This window comes from Mauremys reevesii, linkage group 2, assembly GCF_016161935.1.
Source record: "Mauremys reevesii isolate NIE-2019 linkage group 2, ASM1616193v1, whole genome shotgun sequence".
NCBI classification, from domain to species: domain Eukaryota; kingdom Metazoa; phylum Chordata; order Testudines; family Geoemydidae; genus Mauremys; species Mauremys reevesii.
Genome location: NC_052624.1, coordinates 18,444,750 through 18,462,594, shown reverse-complemented (window position 1 = coordinate 18,462,594; position 17,845 = coordinate 18,444,750). Strand labels below are relative to the sequence as shown.

Here is a 17,845-nt window from a genome sequence, read left to right as displayed (position 1 = left end):
TGATAGCATTCTAACAGAATTTATTAAAAATGGGAAAAAATGGAAGCAATCATTGATGTTGCAAAAGATGGAGAAAAAATTGTGATTCTCTTCCGGTATAATCTTTGGGCCCAATCCTGCTCCATGCCAATGGAGATTTTGTCATGAATCTCAGGATTAAGAACCTGAGTTTTAGTCTTCTGATTTTAGAACTTAATATTTTAGGGACAATAGCTTTATCTATGTTTAGTTTTTATAACCTGATGGGGGGAGGAAGTGTTCCTCATTCTAAATATCCAGGAGTTTGGGTTTTTTTCAAATGTACCACTCCATCAGGGAGCTATTTTGAAAGAAAAAGGCTGCAGTAGAGAAACTGTAAATTACATATTGTGAAAAAGTTTACAACTATAAGGGTTTTTTTTTAATGCACCCTTTTAAGAGACTAAAGATTATAAAATGGATTTCTGTCTGTGGTGCAGTTTTATGGACTCTTTCCCCCTTTTTATTGACATTGCATTAAACATCCATGCCCAGATGGAATTAAACTTAATCCTGAGATCTTTAGCATAATTGGCCAGGAAAAACAGTTTGGTTAAGACTGACACCTTATTAATGGGCATTAAGTGATAGGTCTCAATGATTTAAACATGTGCAGCGCTCTGACCTTGCATAGTTAACATCTGATATTTTAAAGAGGCTGTCAGGTTGATGGGATTTTAAATATCAGGTGGATCTCTTATGCTCCTGATTTGTCTTGCTGAATAAATACAGTAAAACCTCAGAGTTACGAACAGCTCAGGATTGGAGGTTATTGGTAACTGAAATGTTCGTAACTCTGAACAAAACATGGTTGTTCTTTCAAAAGTTTACAGCTGAAAATTGACTTAATACAGCATTGAAACTTTACTATGCAAAAGAAAAATGTTGCTTTCCCTTTTATTTTTTTAGTAGTTTATGTTTAACACAGGACTGTACAGTTCCCCCCTCTCCCCACCCTTTGGTCTCTCTTGCTGCCTGATTGCATACTCCTGGTTCCAATTGAGGTGTATGGTTGATTGGTCAGTTCATAACTCTGAGATTCTACTGTATTGGAAGTGCACAGCTGAGCATGTGGCCCCTTCCCCTTCTAAGGACCTGCTCCTCATGGCCTGCGACTAGAGATGACTTGGCTGCATTTGGTTGGTCACATTCCACCTCAGCCAGTGTCCATGCATTGGGTGTGTGAGTGCTCCTAATTAGAGTCCCAGACACCTTGTCTATCTGGGAGCTCTTCTGATCTTCCAGCTCTTTAAGGAGCCCATTCATCCCACAAGCATTCCAGGACGGTGGGGTGGGGTGGGGGAAAGCCACTTCACAGGTATTCAAAGAGGGAGAGGAGACAAGGGGCGGGCGGAGGGAAAGTGTAACAGACCTTTTGAGCATACAGGTTATACACAGCATACAGATCACTGCTGCTCCTATAACAGGAAGCACAAAAACGAGTGAAAAAGACATATAGGGAGTGGTAAAGTGAATTGATTGGGAGAAGAATAAGGTGTAAAGGCAGGAATAGGAAGGAATGAAAGCAGGGAACAAGGTTGTGTAAGGTCTTGAAAGAGGGGACAAGGAATTTCAGTTTAATCTAGTAAGAGGCAAAGTCAGCAAACAGATTCAAGGAATGAAGTGTGTGATGGAGGGATAGCAGAGGGAGAGAAACTTGACTTTAGCAGTTACAAAGGGAGAGGAGAGGTTTCAGCAATCAAGGTGTGGACCACACAGTGTGGCTAGTGAGGACAGGATGGATTTTGATGACACTACAAGGAGGACAGGTCTTAGAGCAGGGGTCAGCAACCTTTCAGAAGTGGTGTGCCGAGTCTTCATTTATTCACTCTAATTTAAGGTTTTGTGTGCCAGTAATACATTTTAACGTTTTTTAGGGCTTGGCTACACTTACAAATTTGCAGCGCTGCAGCAGGGGGTGAAAACACACCCTCTCCAGCGCTGCAAATTGCGGCGCTGCAAAGCGCCAGTGTGGTCAAAGCCCCAGCGCTGGGAGCGCGGCTCCCAGCGCTGTCCGTTATTCCCCACAGGGAGGTGGAGTACGGACAGCGCTGGGAGAGCTCTCTCCCAGCGCTGGCGCTTTGACTACACTTAGCGCTTCAAAGCGCTGTTGCGGCAGCGCTACTGCGGCAGCGCTTTGAAGTGCTAAGTGTAGCCACAGCCTTAGAAGGTCTCTTTCTATAAGTCTATAATGTATAACTAAACTATTGTTGTATGTAAAGTAAATAAGGTTTTTAAAATGTTTAAGAAGTTTCATTTAAAATTTAAATTAAAATGCAGAGCCCCCCCAGACCGGTGGCCAGGACTCGGGCAGTGTGAGTGCCACTGAAAATCAGCTCGAGTGCCGCCTTTGGCACGCGTGCCATAGGTTGCCTACCCCTGGCTTAAAGAGTGGCTATGTAGGAAGAGGAGAGAGAAGAGTCGAAGATGACACCAAGATTGTGAGCCTGAGAGATGGGAAGGACAAGGAGAACTGTTAATAGTGATAGAGAAGGTAGGTAGAGGAGAGGAATCAGGAGGAAAGATAAGAAATTAATTTCGGGGGGAGAGGGGTGATGACAGTGAAACATTCAGTACAAGATACTTGGAGATATAAGACTGGATGACGGGGAGGAGTCATGGGTAAAGAGACAAATTTGGCAATCAGATTTGAGAGACAGCATATGAAGCCATGGGAGTGAGTGAGGTCACCAAGAGAAGAGTATACAGAGAAAAATGATGGAACTAAGGACAGAAATCTGAGGGATACAGACATTTGGGGAAGAGGGAAGAATGAGGATCCACTGAAGATGCTGAGGGACCCATCAAGAAGGTAGGAGGAGATGCCGTAGAGCAATGGTTCCCAACGCGGTGCCCATGGGCACAGTGGCGCCTGCCGGGGCATTTATGTGCACCTGCCTAGTGCCCAGCAGGGGAGAGAAGCCGTGGCCCCGCACCTGCCGGGGACAGAGAACTCCGGGGCCCGCAGGGTGCGGGCGCCGGTGTTCTCTGTCCCTGGCAGGCGCAGGGCTGCGGCTTCTCCGGGGCTGCAGGCTGCGGGCACCGGTGTTCTCTGTCCCTGGCAGGCACAGGGCTGCGGCTTCTCTCTGGCTTCTCCAGGGCTGCAGGGTGCGGGCGCCAGTGTTCTCTCTCCCTGGCAGGCGCCGGGCTGCGGCTTCTCTCCGGCTTCGAAGCCACGGCCCTGCCCCTGCCGGGGACAGAGAACTCCGGGGCTGCGGGTGCCGGTGTTCTCGGTCCCTGGCAGGCACAGGGCCATGGCATAAGCTGGAGAGAAGCCGCGGCCCCGCGCCTGCCGGGGACAGAGAACTCCAGGGCTGTAGGCTTCATTCTATGTTAAAGTAAGAATAATAAATATATTTGGACCAGCAATTCAACAAGGTTTTACTTTTTTAAAATACATAAGATGAAAACTGTTTATGATATTTATTTTGTAAAAACCCCTTAATTTTTCTTACAGGTAGATAAAAAAGAGCAAATTCACATGGTAAGGTGAAAGAGTAATTGCCAAATAATTTCATTAATACCTTTTACATGTAAAATTACCCTTTTTATCTTATGGATTCATATATTATGTAATATTAAATATGATGTTTTCCATATTATTTAATGTACAAAATAAGCCTTGCAAAATTTGTGGCGCCCGCCACACTCTTCTGAAACATGAATGTGCTACTGGCTACAAAAAGGTTGGGGACCACTGCCGTAGAGCATAGAAACTCATAAGCCAACAGTGTAGAGAAAGCTTAAGAAGAGAGAACAATAAATGGTGTTGATGATAAATAAACGTTTAGACTTAGCCATGAGAAGATTGTTAATAAGTTTGGTCAGAGCAATTCTAAAAGAGTGGAGAGGAGAGAAGCCAAAGTCTACAAACAGCAACACAACTGCTAAAATACTTATTCTTTAATAAGATTTGTTTTAAATGATATTTAAAAGGACTTACACCATTATAGCCATAAACCACATGTGATTGCTAATTTTGAAGTAGTTAAAATATTGCATGGAAAATGTGAATTTTAAGAAGAAAAATGCATCAGGAAGTTAAATAATCATTTTAATATAAATATTTAGGGGTGACCTGTATACAAATAGCAATTAAACAACTTGGGACAAAACAGCAAGTAAGCATATAAGCATATCTAATCAATAATTATTTAGGACCCAATTCTGCCTCACTTACTCAAATTGAGTTGTAGCTTATTCTGAGAGAATATTATTCAGTGGGGCTACTCCCAGAGTAAGATACTTTTCAATGTGAGTGAAGGCAGAATTGGGCCTTCAATATTTAATGATAATTTAAAAAATTCTCCCTATAACTGTCCTATGAAATGTCTTACTTCCTTGTATGTTTCCCTTACATTGTATACTGTATATTATGCCTGGTGTATTTTTTAGTGTCTTGTATGTTGTATCCGGTTGTATGTGTTTAATAAATCAATCACTATCTGCAATAAATTTGTTGTTTTTTTTAAATTAGCATGCATTTGATATTTCCTACATAGTCTGTAATTTTTGTTCATGTATTGAATAACCTAATAAAATGTAGTGATTGAGTAATAATACTAGCATTATGTCCAGCTTTTCATCCAAGATTCTCAAAGCACCTTACAATCATTAGCAGCCAGATTCTGCCACCACTAACTCTCATTGAGCAGCATCTTAATTCACAAGTCGCTTTTTCAATGAAACTACTCGGAGTGAAGTACTGTAATATTGAATGTCAGGGTAGCAGAATCTGGCCTTAAATACTTAACTGTCATAATACCCCTGTGAGGTAGAAATTATTATTCACATTTTACAACTGAGGAAACTGAGGTCCCAGTTCAGCAAAGCACTTACAAGTTTAAAGTCCCATTGACATCAAAGGGAGTTAAGCAAGTGCTGAAATGCTTTACTGAATCAGGGCTTGAAGCTGAGGAACAGAGAGTAGCAGATCAGTAGCAGACCTGGGAAAAGAACCCAGGAGGGATTACTCTGTTCCCTGAGGCATTTACTACTGGATTGCTTGACATACCGGTATGTAAAATGGTACAAATATTAATACTCATTACGACATTATCTATAGTACCTGGACTATCATAGCAGGCAATGATTAGTCACTGAATATTGATTAGGTCCCCATGGACAGAGAGAATGGAGCCTCGAGTAACGAAGAAGCCAAAGGTAACATAGGACTTGAATCTTCACGTGCACCAGTGTTTTAAAATTGAGTAGAGCAGCTCCAATCTCATGTTTACAGATTTCAGAGTAGCAGCCATGTTACTCTGTATCAGCAAAAAGAGTGAGGCGTACTTGTGGCACCTTAGGCCTGGTCTACCTGGGGGGCGGGGGTTTGAACTAAGGTACGCAAGTTCGAACTACTTAGTTCGAACTACTCACCCGTCCAGATGCCGTGGGATCAAAGTCCGCGGCTCCCCCGTCAACTCCGCCACCGCCGTTCGCGGAGGTGGAGTTCCAGAGTCGACGGGAGCGCGTTCGGAGTTCGATATATCGCATCTAGATGAGACGCGATATATCGAACTCCGAGAAGTTGAACGCTACCCGCCAACCCGGGCGGGTAGTATAGACGTAGCCTTAGAGACTACCAAATGTTGTTAAATTTGTTAGTCTCTAAGGTGCCACAAGTACTTGTTTAATCTCATGTTTGTAACTGGGACCCATGGAATGCACAGAGCAGGGAGAAGGGCAATAAACGGGCTTACTCCCTAGTAGCACTGGGACTAGAAAGGCCTGAGTTAGGCCATGTCTACATTAGTACTTATGTCGACAAAACTTTTGTGTCTCAGGTGTGCGGGGAAAAAAAAAATTGTCATGCCCCAAGTGACAAAAATTTTGCCGGCATAAGCACTTGTGTGCTCAACGCTATGTCAGGCCGGAGATGCTCAGTGAAATGGTTGTATTATGCGGACGTGAGCGCGCTCTCCCGTGGACAAAATGCGGCTACACAAGCATTCTTACAGCAGCACGCGTGTGAGTGCAGACGTGGACCTAGCATGCTCACAGAGAACACTCATGATTCTGGAACAAAGTGACATTTCTGCCAGAGTAGAGTGTCCACAGGGGGGGGGCCTGTTCCGGAATAGCTGCTGCCTAGTAACCATTCGGGTCAATTTCCCTGTGTGGACCCGCCCTGAGGGGGTAAATCTCACTGCAGGGGGTGGCGGCTCTCACCGTCTGACTACACAGCGGGGAGGGAGGGAGGGAGGCTGCGGGACAGAGCCAGACCTCTCCCCGCCCCCACACCAGGCAGTGTCTGTGTGAGCCCGAGCAATCCCCGGCCCCGGCCTGTGTCTGGGGGGGGGCGGGGGGGGAGGCTCCCACATGTGCCCAGGGAGGAGGAGGGGCGGGGGGGCTGAAGGGAGGGGCTTGGGAGAAGGCTGGCGGCGTGGCGCTGCGCCAGGAAGGAGGTGGGGGAGGGGACTGGGGTGCGGAGCAGGGGGAGGTACGGGGCGGACGGGGGCATGAGGGAGGGGCGGGGCCTGCGAGGGGAGCGGCTTCCCTCCTCCCTGTTGTTTGTTAATGGGCGGGGCTAGGCATCCCCGCCGCCTGCCCCGTTCGCTGGGGAGAGTCCATTGAACGCGGGGAGAAGGGGGGAGCGGCAGGCTCCGTGGCGTAGTTGAACGCAGGCGCTCGGCCCTGGTTCCGGGAGAGCCCGTGCCCGGAGGCGCGGCCGGGGGAGTCCGTAGCCGCCGGGGACGCTGATCGGACCGCTCGGCTCAGTCTCCCCCCCGGGTCCCGGCGGGGGATGGTGCCTTCCGCAGCGCGCGCCTTGCTCCCGCGGTTCGGCTGCTCTGACGGGGGAGGGGACGTGAGCGCCGGGCTGGCCCCAGGGAGCGCGGGCCGCGGCTCCGCACGGACGGGACCATGTCGGCGGGCGGGGAGGAGCTGAAAGTGCCCGAGGAGATGTTTAAAGATGTCAAGTTCTTCGCTGTGGGAGACATCGACCCCAAGGTATCGGGTCACCCCCCCACCCCGCTGGGCACTGTGGGTTCTTCCACCGCTTCCCCGCGCGGCTCGCGCCGGTGACAGCCGTGGAAGCTCGCGCCGCTTTAAAGCTCGCGCCGCACAAAGGCGGGGGGTGGGGAGGCACTCGCGCTCTCTCTGGGGGGGCTGCAGCCTCTGTACCCTCGCGCCGCACAACCGGCCGCCCTGGTGCGCAGGCCCGGGCCGGGGGAGAGGGACTTCCTGCGGAACTGGCGGGCGGGCCGGGAGCCGCCTGCTGCTGCTGCTGCTGCGCCGGACCGTGCCAGTGCCCGTGCTCTAAGCGGCTGGGACAGCGCCGACCCCGGCCCCTTCCTCCCCCTCGGGGCCAGCCCGTGGGCACGGCCCCCCAGCCAGCCCCTCACCCTCCTCCGGGCCAGCCCGCGGGTACAGACTCCCCCACAGCCCTCCCCTCCCTGGGGCCAGCCTGTAGCCAGGGCCCGGGCCAGCTCGTGGGCACCGACAGGCAGCCTCCCCCGGCCCATCACCAGGCGGCCAATACAGATCCCGCCGAGGGACCGCTCCTCCCTATGCCCGGTTCCAGGTCACAGCCACTGACCCCACTGACAGTCTTTCCCTCCCTATATGCTTAGCGCCAGCCTGCAGGCACTGACCCCATTGACAGACCCTTCCGACCAGGTCCAAGCCATGGGCACTGACTGCTCCGTCTCTTCCATGCCCAACTCCAGGTTGCAGGCATTGACCTCACTGACATACCCCCTTCACCACCCCATGCCAAATTCCAAGTTATGGACACTGACTCCACTGATAACCCCCCCTGCCACCCCAGCACCTGACCATGGGCCCTGACCCCAGTGACAGCTCTCTCCCCAGCTCCAGAGCATACTGGTCATACTTGCTTTTATGCAGAAAGTTAGCTTGTGGGGGATGGAGAACATTGTCATTGTGTTCTTGAATTTATAATTAATACACTTAAATATGTGGACTAGGCATGTGATCAGCTTATTTAGTTACTATGTTTGCACATAACTTTGTTAAAACAGGCAGTTATTACTTTTTTGCATGGGAAAATGTGGTTTGGGGGCTTTTTAAGACTTGTTATAGTTTCATATGATAAACTTGAAGCATTCATCTCTGAAAGTATTAAAATTGTATAAAAAAACCTATCGTCATCAACACCAGCAGTTGGTTACAAGAACTTAGCTCTACTTTTTAAAGTAAATCAGAATATTCTTGCAGTCTAACTTCTTTACAAAGTTTTGGCTGATTGTCAGTAATTAGCACACAAGGCCCCAATCAGACCATTCTAAGAAATCACAAACATTCCAGGATTGAAAATAAAATAGAACTTGAAGTGCCACCTGCAGGGATACATGCTGAGCGGTGGTAGGGAGGGGGTGGTGTTGTCAGGGGTTTCTTAATGGTAGGGTGCACTTGCATCAGAGACAGAATTAAAAAATGGTAGTTTTCAGAAACAGTTTACCTAGATTTGTTCTGTTTTTGTAGTTATACTATTTACTATTAAACACAAAAAAGTGTTTTTATTATTAAAGTAGCAAAGTAAAGCACCCAAAAGATAGGAAATGCCAGAATTAATGTTGCCTGTGCAGCCTTAATTCAGGCCCTTTGTGCGTATGCATTATGAGAAGTTTTTAATTATACAATTATGTATTATTTTTCCCATGAGAAAACCCTGCCTCATTCCTTGCTAGTATGGATGTTGCTTACTTAATGAGCGGCTATTCAGTATTTTATTTTATCCTCATTGTTCAGTGTGTGTAACCCCATGCCTTATTTACTGCACACTATTCAGACTCCGTAGCGGAGACAGAATTATTAATTTTCTCAATGGTGTTTCTGTGGTGCCCAACCAGTTTCAGCCTTCTCTTCCCCTCCAGCTCCCAGTCTCAGCAGACTCCTTGTCCCAGTGTACTCATTTCCATCTCCCCTGGTCCCCTGTTGCTGTTCAACATTCATAAACGATCTGGAAAAGGGGATAAAAGGTGAAGTGTCAAAGTTTTCAGATGATGGAAAATTACTCAAGATAGTTAACTTCAGTGGTTCTCAAATTGTGGTTTGGGACCCCAAAGTGGGCAATGACCCCATTTTAATGGGGCGCCAGGGCTGGCTTAGACTTGCTTAGGACCAGGACCAAAGCCTGAGGGCTTCAGCCCTGGGCATTGGGACTCAGGTTACAGGCCCCCTGCCTGAGGCTGAAGTCCTTGGGCTTTGGCTCTCCCCCTCCCAGGGGCTCGGGCTGGCTCAGGCTTCAGTCCCCCCTCCTGGAGTTGCGTAGTAATTTTTATTGTCCAAAGGGGGTTGTGGTGCAATGAAATTTGAGACCCCCAGGTTAAGTCCAAAGCACACTGTGAAGAGTAACAAAGGGGTCTCACAAAACTGGGTGACTGGGCAACAATATGGCAGATGAATTTCATTGGTGATAAATGCGAAGTAATGCACATTGGAAAACATCCCAACTATACATGCAAAGTGATGGGGTCTGAGTTAACTATTACCACTCAAGAAAGAGAACTTGGAGTCATTGTAGATAGTTCTCTGAAAACATCCACTCAGTGCGCCAAGGTATTCAGAAAAGTTAACAGAATGTTAGGAACCATTAGGGCAGGGGTAGATAATAAGACAAAATATTATAGTGCCACTATATAAATCCATGGTACACCCACACCTTGAATACTGCGTGCAGGTCTGGTCACCCCATCTCAAAAAAGGGTGAGGGTACAGAGAGAGGCAACAAAAATGATTAAGGGTATGGAACAGGCAGTGCTACCAGCCTTGCCTACAATGTAATTGTTTTCTATAAGAAAACAAGAAGATAACTAAGTGAAATATTACTTCTCCAACTCCCAAGGGTTGTTAGTGTTGCTACATTCATATTTTTCCCAAATCAAAAATTATCAAATGACCTTTTCATTTGTCTTGCTCTTTGGTTTTTAGGTTATTCAGCTTCTGAAAGCTGGGAAAGCAAAGGAGGTTTCTTATAATGCACTGGCTTCCCACATTATTTCGGAAGATGGGGACAATCCCGAGGTTGGAGAATCTCGTGAGGTCTTCGATCTCCCTGTGGTAAAGGTAAGTAACTGCTGTATAACATGGCAGAAGTGTTAATATAATTGTTTCCCACTGTAATTAATTGTATTTTGGGTTTTAAACATGTTCATCTGATGTGTGAAGAAAGTCGGGGAGGGGTGTCTAACCTGCTTCTAAATTTGGTGCCCACCTTATTTTCTGAATGACAGTTACATAGGATTCCAAAGCTTAGTATATCCCTTTTACCACGACTGTGCTCTTCCGCTCCTCCTCCCCCCCCCCCTTTTTTTTTGGTTACTAGTTGCCTGCCTGTTCTCATTGCCCTTCCCATTTTTTTTATCACCTTCACCTTTCTTCCTCGGTTATCTAGGGTGATGTGGTCCTAGTCACTTTACAATTATTTTGCCTGGGAAAGTCTATCTGCAGCTGCTGGCAATAAAATATATCAGTTTCTGTTATAAAAAGTCATCTGCATATGCATTTCTTCTTCACATGCACATTTTGAGACCTGTTTTTTAAAAAGTAAAACCTAGGTAGATTCCATATACATCTCAATGTTTCCAGCTTTTGTGATGTTATCATGAATCTTTTGGTGTTTTTTCTTAAAGTGCTGGAGTCTTGTGAATACACCAGAATCTCAGCTTTCATTTAAAAAAAAAAAAAAAAAAGGGTGTTTCTTGATTTCATGTTTGTGGAAATAAGCTTGAAAATGTGAACCTAATTGTTTAAGAGCCAGAAAGTCAATATAAAGATCTTAGAATATATTATTTTAAAAATCTCATGGTTTGGGGATGAGAGGCCATGACTTTTATTTTATTTTTTTTTAATGCTAGAAGTTGGCAATACTGAATTCTGGTGGCTCATAATATGTTGTACAGTAGATCTGCAGAGTTACGAACACCAGAGTTACAAAATGACCAGTCAACCACACACCTCATTTGGAACTGGAAGTATTCAGTCAGGCAGCAGCAGAGATCCAAAAAAAAAAAAAAAAAAGGCAAATACACTAACTCCTTGCTTAACATTGTGGTTATGTTCCTGAAAAATGCGACTTTAAGTGAAACAATGTTAAGCGAATCCAATTTCCCCATAAGAATTGATGTAAATAGGGAGGGTTAGGTTCCAGGGAAACTTTTTTCACCAGACAAAAACCTATATTAGATAGATAGATAGATATACACCCAGTATACGTTTTAAACAAACAGTACTGTTCGCAGCTATGATGATTGTGAAGCTTGATTGAGGTGGTGAAGTTAGAGGGTGGAAGAGGGAGGGATATGTCCCAGGGAATGCCTTGCTGCTAAATGATGAACTAGCACTCGGCTGAGACCTCAAGGGTTAACACATTGTTGTTAGTGTATCCTCTCACACAAGGCAGCGCGAACACGAGGGAGGGGAGACAGCATAGCAGACAGAGACAGACACACACCTTGTGTGTGGGAGAAAGAGAGATGCACACTGCCCCTTTAAGTAAGCAGACCCACTCTTCAGTGCATTGTCTTTTTAAGTGGATCAGGAAGTTGAGACAGCAGCTGCTGCCCCAGGCTCTCTCTGTTTCTCTCCATCCATGTCCCCTCCCTGCTCTATATGGAGAAGGGGCAAGTGGGGTGCAGGAGCAGGGGGGGAGGGGGACACCCTTACATTAGCCCTCCCTTCCTTCCCCCCTGCACAGCAAGCAGGAATCTCTGGGAGCAGCTCCAGGGCAGAGGGCAGGAGCAGCACCTGGCAGTGTGGGGAGGGACAGCGGACCTGCCCAGCAATTGATAGCCTGCTGGGTGGCTGCAGCACAGGGAACTTAGGGGAGCAGGGAGCTGATAGGGAGGCTGCCGATCCACCCTGGTTACAAGCCCTCACCAGCTAGCTGCAACGGGCTGCCCTTCCTGCAAGCAGTGGACAAAGCAGGCGGCTGCCAAACGACGTTAGAAGGGAGCATTGCACAACTTTAAACGACCATGTTCCCTAATTGATCAGCAGCATAACAATGAAACAACGTTAACCGGGATGACTTTAAGTGAGGAGTTACTGTACAGTACTGTATTAAACATAAAGTTTACCCTCCCCCCAAAAAAGGGGGGAAAGCAACATTTTTCTGCAAAGTAAAGTTTAAAAGCTATCTTAAGTCAATGTTCAGTTGTAAACTTTTGAAAAAACAACCATACTGTTTTGTTCAGAGTTAAGAACATTTCAGAGTTACGAACAACCTCCATTCCCGAGGTGTTTGTAACTTTCAGGTTCTACTATAGTACCTGAGTTTGCAAGACAGTGTAGAAATACAAATAAACTAACAGGAACTAGTGGAAATCAAAAATGAAATTCCAGTAGGAGCAGGTTTCTATTTAAACACAAATCAAACAAGTCCATTTTCTAAGATGTTTTTGGCTCTTTACTTTAGTAATAGTGATTATAATACTTAGCTCTCTTACAATGCTTTTCATCTGTGAGATCATTGGAAGGGGAGTATCATTTCTCCCTATCACATTCTGGGGTGCAGTCCAGACTAGTGAGGGGGGAGGGATAGCTCAGTGGTTTGAGCATTGGCCTGCTAAACCCAGGGTTGTGAGTTCAGTTCTTGAGGGGGCCACTTAGGGATCTGGGGCAAAATCAGTACTTGGTCCTGCTAGTAAAGGCAGGGGGCAGTTCTATGAGATAGGTTGTGTTACCACCTGCCCTTCAACATTAGGTGCCTCACTATGCTTTGCTGCTGTAGCTCCCAACCTGGGCCCCTAACAAATAGTATGCAGGTCACGCCCTGAGCATCTGTATAGCTGCAGCCTTCCAGTCACCTTCTGGCTTCCACCAGCCTTGGTTACCACTTGCAGATTGACCCCAACCCACTCCCAGTCCCAAAATTCCCCCAAAATGTGTGTTCTTCACTGTCCAGCTCTCTCCTGGACAGTTCAGATGTTAGAGGTCTGTTGCCCCTATAAGGGATCAGTATCCAACAGTTTGCTTTTTAACTGGAGATATCCAAAAGTTCAGCTTAAATACAACACTGGATTAGTTTTGATCAAAGGTTAAAATAATTTTCTTTAACTACAAAGAGAGAGATTTTAAGTGAGTACAAGTATAAGGCATTAAAGTCAGAAATGATTAAAGAGGAATAAAGATAAAACGTTTTCTAGTAACTAAAACTTAACAAACAAGACTTAGTTCAAGGTAAAATCCTTACACATGTTCCCAGCAATGGGTCTGACCAAATTCTCAGATCAGAACCCTTCCAAAGTCCAGAGTCTGGTTCCTTTGTTGTCTTAGGTGAAAGGGAGAGAGAGAGAGAGAGATAGGGAGAGAAAGAAAGTTAGAATACCTGGGGTGGTTTTGCCCCTCACTTTTATAGTCTAGTCACCCTTTGACATGCATCTTCCTGAGGATGGAGACATGGAGTCTCATGGTGAGAGGTTCCATGTTATTTGTTAAAATGAGATTGATCTGTTCCTGCTCCCCTCCAGTGCCAAAGAATGGCCACTTGATCAGTGATTGCCAATCAGCTGTGATGACACCTGGCTAGAGGTGTTAGCTTGTCCTTTGTCTTTGAGGAACAAGTTTAGTCCTCCCAGACTTGTCTGGTAAACACATTTCAGTCAGTTTCAGCTTATGTTCATAACTTTAAATGTAATGTTGCTACTCACACTTCACCATGATATTATTGACCAGTGAGTTGTTAGATTTCAGATGATACATCACAAGGCATATGTTATGCATGATTATTACACTAATGTGTTGGGTGTAAATACAGGGTTGCATTTGGTCACACGCCCCACTTCATAGATGGGGAAACTGGCACAAAATTGTGTGACCTTGAGACACTTCCCTGCCAGTCACAGAGCTGGGAAACAGACCCCAGGTTTCCAGATTCTTACCCATTCCAGTGCCAAGAGGTGGATTTAGGGGTTTGTGGGGCCCTGGGCCAGAGCAAGGGGGGGCCCCTTGCTCCCCCTCCATCCCACACTCCTGCCAGGGAGCTGAGTTTGGGTGCGGGCTTCCCCCGCCCACCCAGTGCTCCTGCCCCATCTGGTACTCCTGCTAGAGAGCGGGGTCAGGGCACGTGGGCTTCCCCCCACTCCCCAGCAGGAGCACCAAGCAGGTTGGGGCACGGGGACACCCATTTTTCTGGGGGCCCCCCAGTTGGCCAGGGCTCCTGCGCATGGATTCCATTGGCCCACTGGCTAATCCACTAGACAATGCTGCCTCTCTAAGTTCTATCTCTTCTGGTGACTCAGTGCCCCTGCTTTTGTATACAGTAGATATGGATCTGTTCAGCTGGGGCACTTGCAGACACATTGTATGCTATGGCTGATGAATGTTCTGTGACTTACTTATGTATGCACAAACAAGGAGATTGCTGTCAGTCTTAGGTGCAGAGGAAGGATTTAGAAGCATTGACAGTGCTTTCCACTTCCTAATGGCTTTAATTTAAAGAATTTAATTTCATGTAGTAGTACCAACTTTTTTTTTTTTTTAAACATTTGTCAAGTAGAAGGGCAGGACTTTCAGCTAAACTGTTTAGTCTGATCTGATAACATCATAGTATGAGCTTGTAAATCAAGAAGATAAGCCTAAGTATGAAGAGAGAGGGAGTTATAGTGTGTAGCTAAAATAGGGAAAAGAAATAGAGAAAATGGAAAAGGTAAAGCTTAAAAAAGTTTAAGGAAAAACAAAATGAATGTTTGGGAAGGGGAGAGAATTAAATCCTCAAAATAAATACATATATCTTGGATTCTACATATCTTTAAGGGAGTCTAAATATAGGGTGTTTAAAGCAGGGGACTGGAAGTCAGGAAACCTGGGTTCTATTCCAATCTTTGCTGCTGCCTTGATCAGTTTAGCTGTGTTTAAAAGCTAGTAATATCATTTGGGGTGTTGTGAACATTAAGTAAATTGTTTATAAAGCACTTGGTGATCCTAAGATGAAAGGTATAGAACTGAAGAGTGGTTTTAAAATGAATACAAACAGAAATCAAACTATTATTTGTGTGTATTACTGCAGATACTTCACTAAAAATATACTTCATTAATTTTGTCTTGCAGCCTTCCTGGGTGACTTTGTCTGTTCAGTGTGGAGCTCTTCTGCCGTATCCTTACAATTTGAACGACTCAATAGGAACATACTGTATGAAAAATATGTCAAAATTAAAGTATATGTTCTGCATATTAAATGCTAAAATCTGTTGCAGCAATATGGGTTCACTGTTAAAGCCAAAAATCAGGAAATACAGAAGATAAGGCCCTGATACTGCAATCATTTACACATGTGGTTAACCTTACTAATGCAGGTAGTCCCACTGTTACTACCTGTGGTAGTAAATGTAAACCACATGCATACACATTTGCAGTATCGAGGCCTAAAGATCTAATAATAGTGTCATCACAATGCAAATAAATAGTACTTCGGTTACACTGTATATGTCTAGTATTATCTATACCTGTTCTTTCTGATTAAGAATGTAGCTTTATTAGTGTTTATGCTGTAAAATCTGCATCAGATGACACTGTTTGTGCAGGTTGGCTGAGTCAATGTTGCTGTATAACCATAACTTAGCACTTCCTTGACTTTTATTTTAATTTTGCAACCTTATCTGGCCTAAGTGTTGTATTTTACAATGTATTGCATTTCCATTTAATAAAAAATGAAGAAGTGTGGGGGTGGGAGTCGCATGGATGACTTGCAAAGACAACTTCAGCATTATCAGCTTTCAGTGGTTCCAGTCAGACTTTGAAGTTAAACCTTCAGTGAAGGTGAATAAAGTGGCAAGTTCCCCAGCCTTTGGTTCTACTACTGCCTTGAGACAGTTTTCTGCAAGTCTGGGTTAACTCAGTAGCAGCATGTCTCTTTATGTTGTGATGATTGTATCTTTTGTATAAAGGGGCCAGAATTATTTATTTTTAATGAAAGTTTTGAATTTGCAGTCTATCGGCCTATGGAGCAACCATTTCACAGATGCTCTAAATTGGTTATCCCTTTATTTTTTTAATGCTCTCAGTTTGTGGCAGTTCTTTTGCAGTAACTTGTTTCTGTTTCAATGAGATATGTACAGTATCTCTGCAGCAAGTTTTCCAAGCAGCAGCCCACGAGTAGCTACCCCTGTGCATTTCAGATTGGATGGGGAGAACATGCAGTGTTAATGTAACAAAGAGTGATAGGCCTTAATTAGGCATTGTAGAAATGGTTAGCAGATGCTTATGTCCAAGGGTGATTTTTTTTAAAATCACTTTATTTTGCCAAGTTTTTAAAAACTTGTTCATGGACATATTTGCTTGTGAAGGCTATTAGCAAGGCAAGTTTCAAAACTGAGCCATTTGTGAATTATTTGTGAGGAAGGGAAAAGTAGTACATTCGTTTAAAATGGGGAAAAGTGAGGATTTTTTTTTCACTTTTTCAGAGTTTACACTTTCAAAACAAATAATCTTTCAGGTGAGGCAAAGTATGGAAATTTCAGCCAAATAAGTGAACTTCTAAAGATATGAACATATAAAAATGGTGGTATAATTTATCTGTAATGATTATTGCCAGGCCTCCCCAAACAGCCAGGCTTGGCCCCACCTATGCTGCACCCCCAGACCCCTCCTGCCAGTTCCCCTGACTCAGTACCGTGGCCTGGGCTGGGGCTGGCACTGGGGCCACACTGCCCCCCAGTGCTCCAGGGCTGGGGCTGTGCCACCCACCCTCCCGGCACTCCTGGGTGGGGCTTTGGGTGGAAAGGGTAGGACTAGGCGCTAGCCTCCCACAGCCAGTGGGTCACGTGCTGCCCATGTTGCCAGGTGATTTCTTTAATAGCATTCATAACACTGTAGCATGTGGTAGTGCATTCCCCATGCTATATTACTTCTATTACTATTTATTGAAGGTGTCATTTAAAAAAAAATTTAGTGTATTTTTCAGTTGGTAGCGATGCCATCCTTCAATGTTGTTTTAATTGAAGGCCCTAAGGCTACTTAACATTTTGGCTTTTCTGCCAAGCCAAAGATTGAATGGATGTGGATGCTAAGGCCTTGTCTACACTACAGGGGGAGATCGATCTAAGTTACGCAACTTCAGCTATGTGAATAGCGTAGCTGACGTCGACGTACTTATATCTACTTACCGCGGGGTCCACCGTCGACTCCCCTTGCGCGTCTCGTTCAGGTGGAGTACAGGAGTCGACGGGAGAGCGATTGGCTGCCGATGCATCGATCATCACATGGCAAACCCCTGGTAAGAGTAGACAAGCTCTTACACTTTTTTGCCAATAGGGATGTCCAGAGAAGGATTTATGCAGTGTTGTAGCCAAGTCAGTGCCAGGATAGTAGAGAGACAACATGGGCTAAATACAAGATAGAACAAATTGTTTAGCTTAAGTAGTTACTACATATTTCAAGAGACCATTCAAGTGAAGTGATCCATTAACACCTCTCCAGTCATTGGGAGGAAAGCAGCTGGGGGGTGGGGTGTTGTTTGTGGGTTATAGAATGTTGTAATAAACCATAAATCCATGGTCTCTAGTCAGTTCCTGATTTTTAGTGTCTAGCAAAATTATGAACTTAGGCTCCCAGGCTCGTCTTTTGAAAATATTATGCAGGCTTCCTTTGAGGATGAGTACTGATAGGTCAGATATAGAGTAATCGCTTTGTGAAAAGGAAGGATTTGCATGTTGGCAGGGCAGTGTGGGGAAGCCATGCAGCTCCTCCCAGTCTTTAGGACATCGATTCAGAATTTTTTACAATCTCTACATTAAATAAAGCAAAACCTGCAAGCTGTGGAGACACAAGTAAGCAGAAAAATACCATGTTATCATTATCATTTCTGGATGTTGGTGGCCAGATTTTCAGACAGACCTCTACACTTGTGCATAAGCAGTTTGGA

The 17,845-nt window shown here is 45.2% G+C and overlaps 1 protein-coding gene across 1 annotated transcript in view; it reads left to right on the top strand.

Moving 5' to 3' along the window:
- The first annotated feature begins 6,584 nt into the window (after positions 1–6,584).
- PAXIP1 (PAX interacting protein 1) overlaps positions 6,585–17,845 on the top strand; it is a 91,146-nt gene continuing 79,885 nt past the window's right edge. Inside the window, exons 1-3 of the mRNA XM_039525041.1 lie at positions 6,585–6,969; positions 9,916–10,050; positions 15,034–15,077. Coding sequence (XP_039380975.1) covers positions 6,883–6,969; positions 9,916–10,050; positions 15,034–15,077 — 266 coding nt within the window. The 5' untranslated portion in view covers positions 6,585–6,882. The remainder of the gene's footprint in view (positions 6,970–9,915; positions 10,051–15,033; positions 15,078–17,845) is intronic.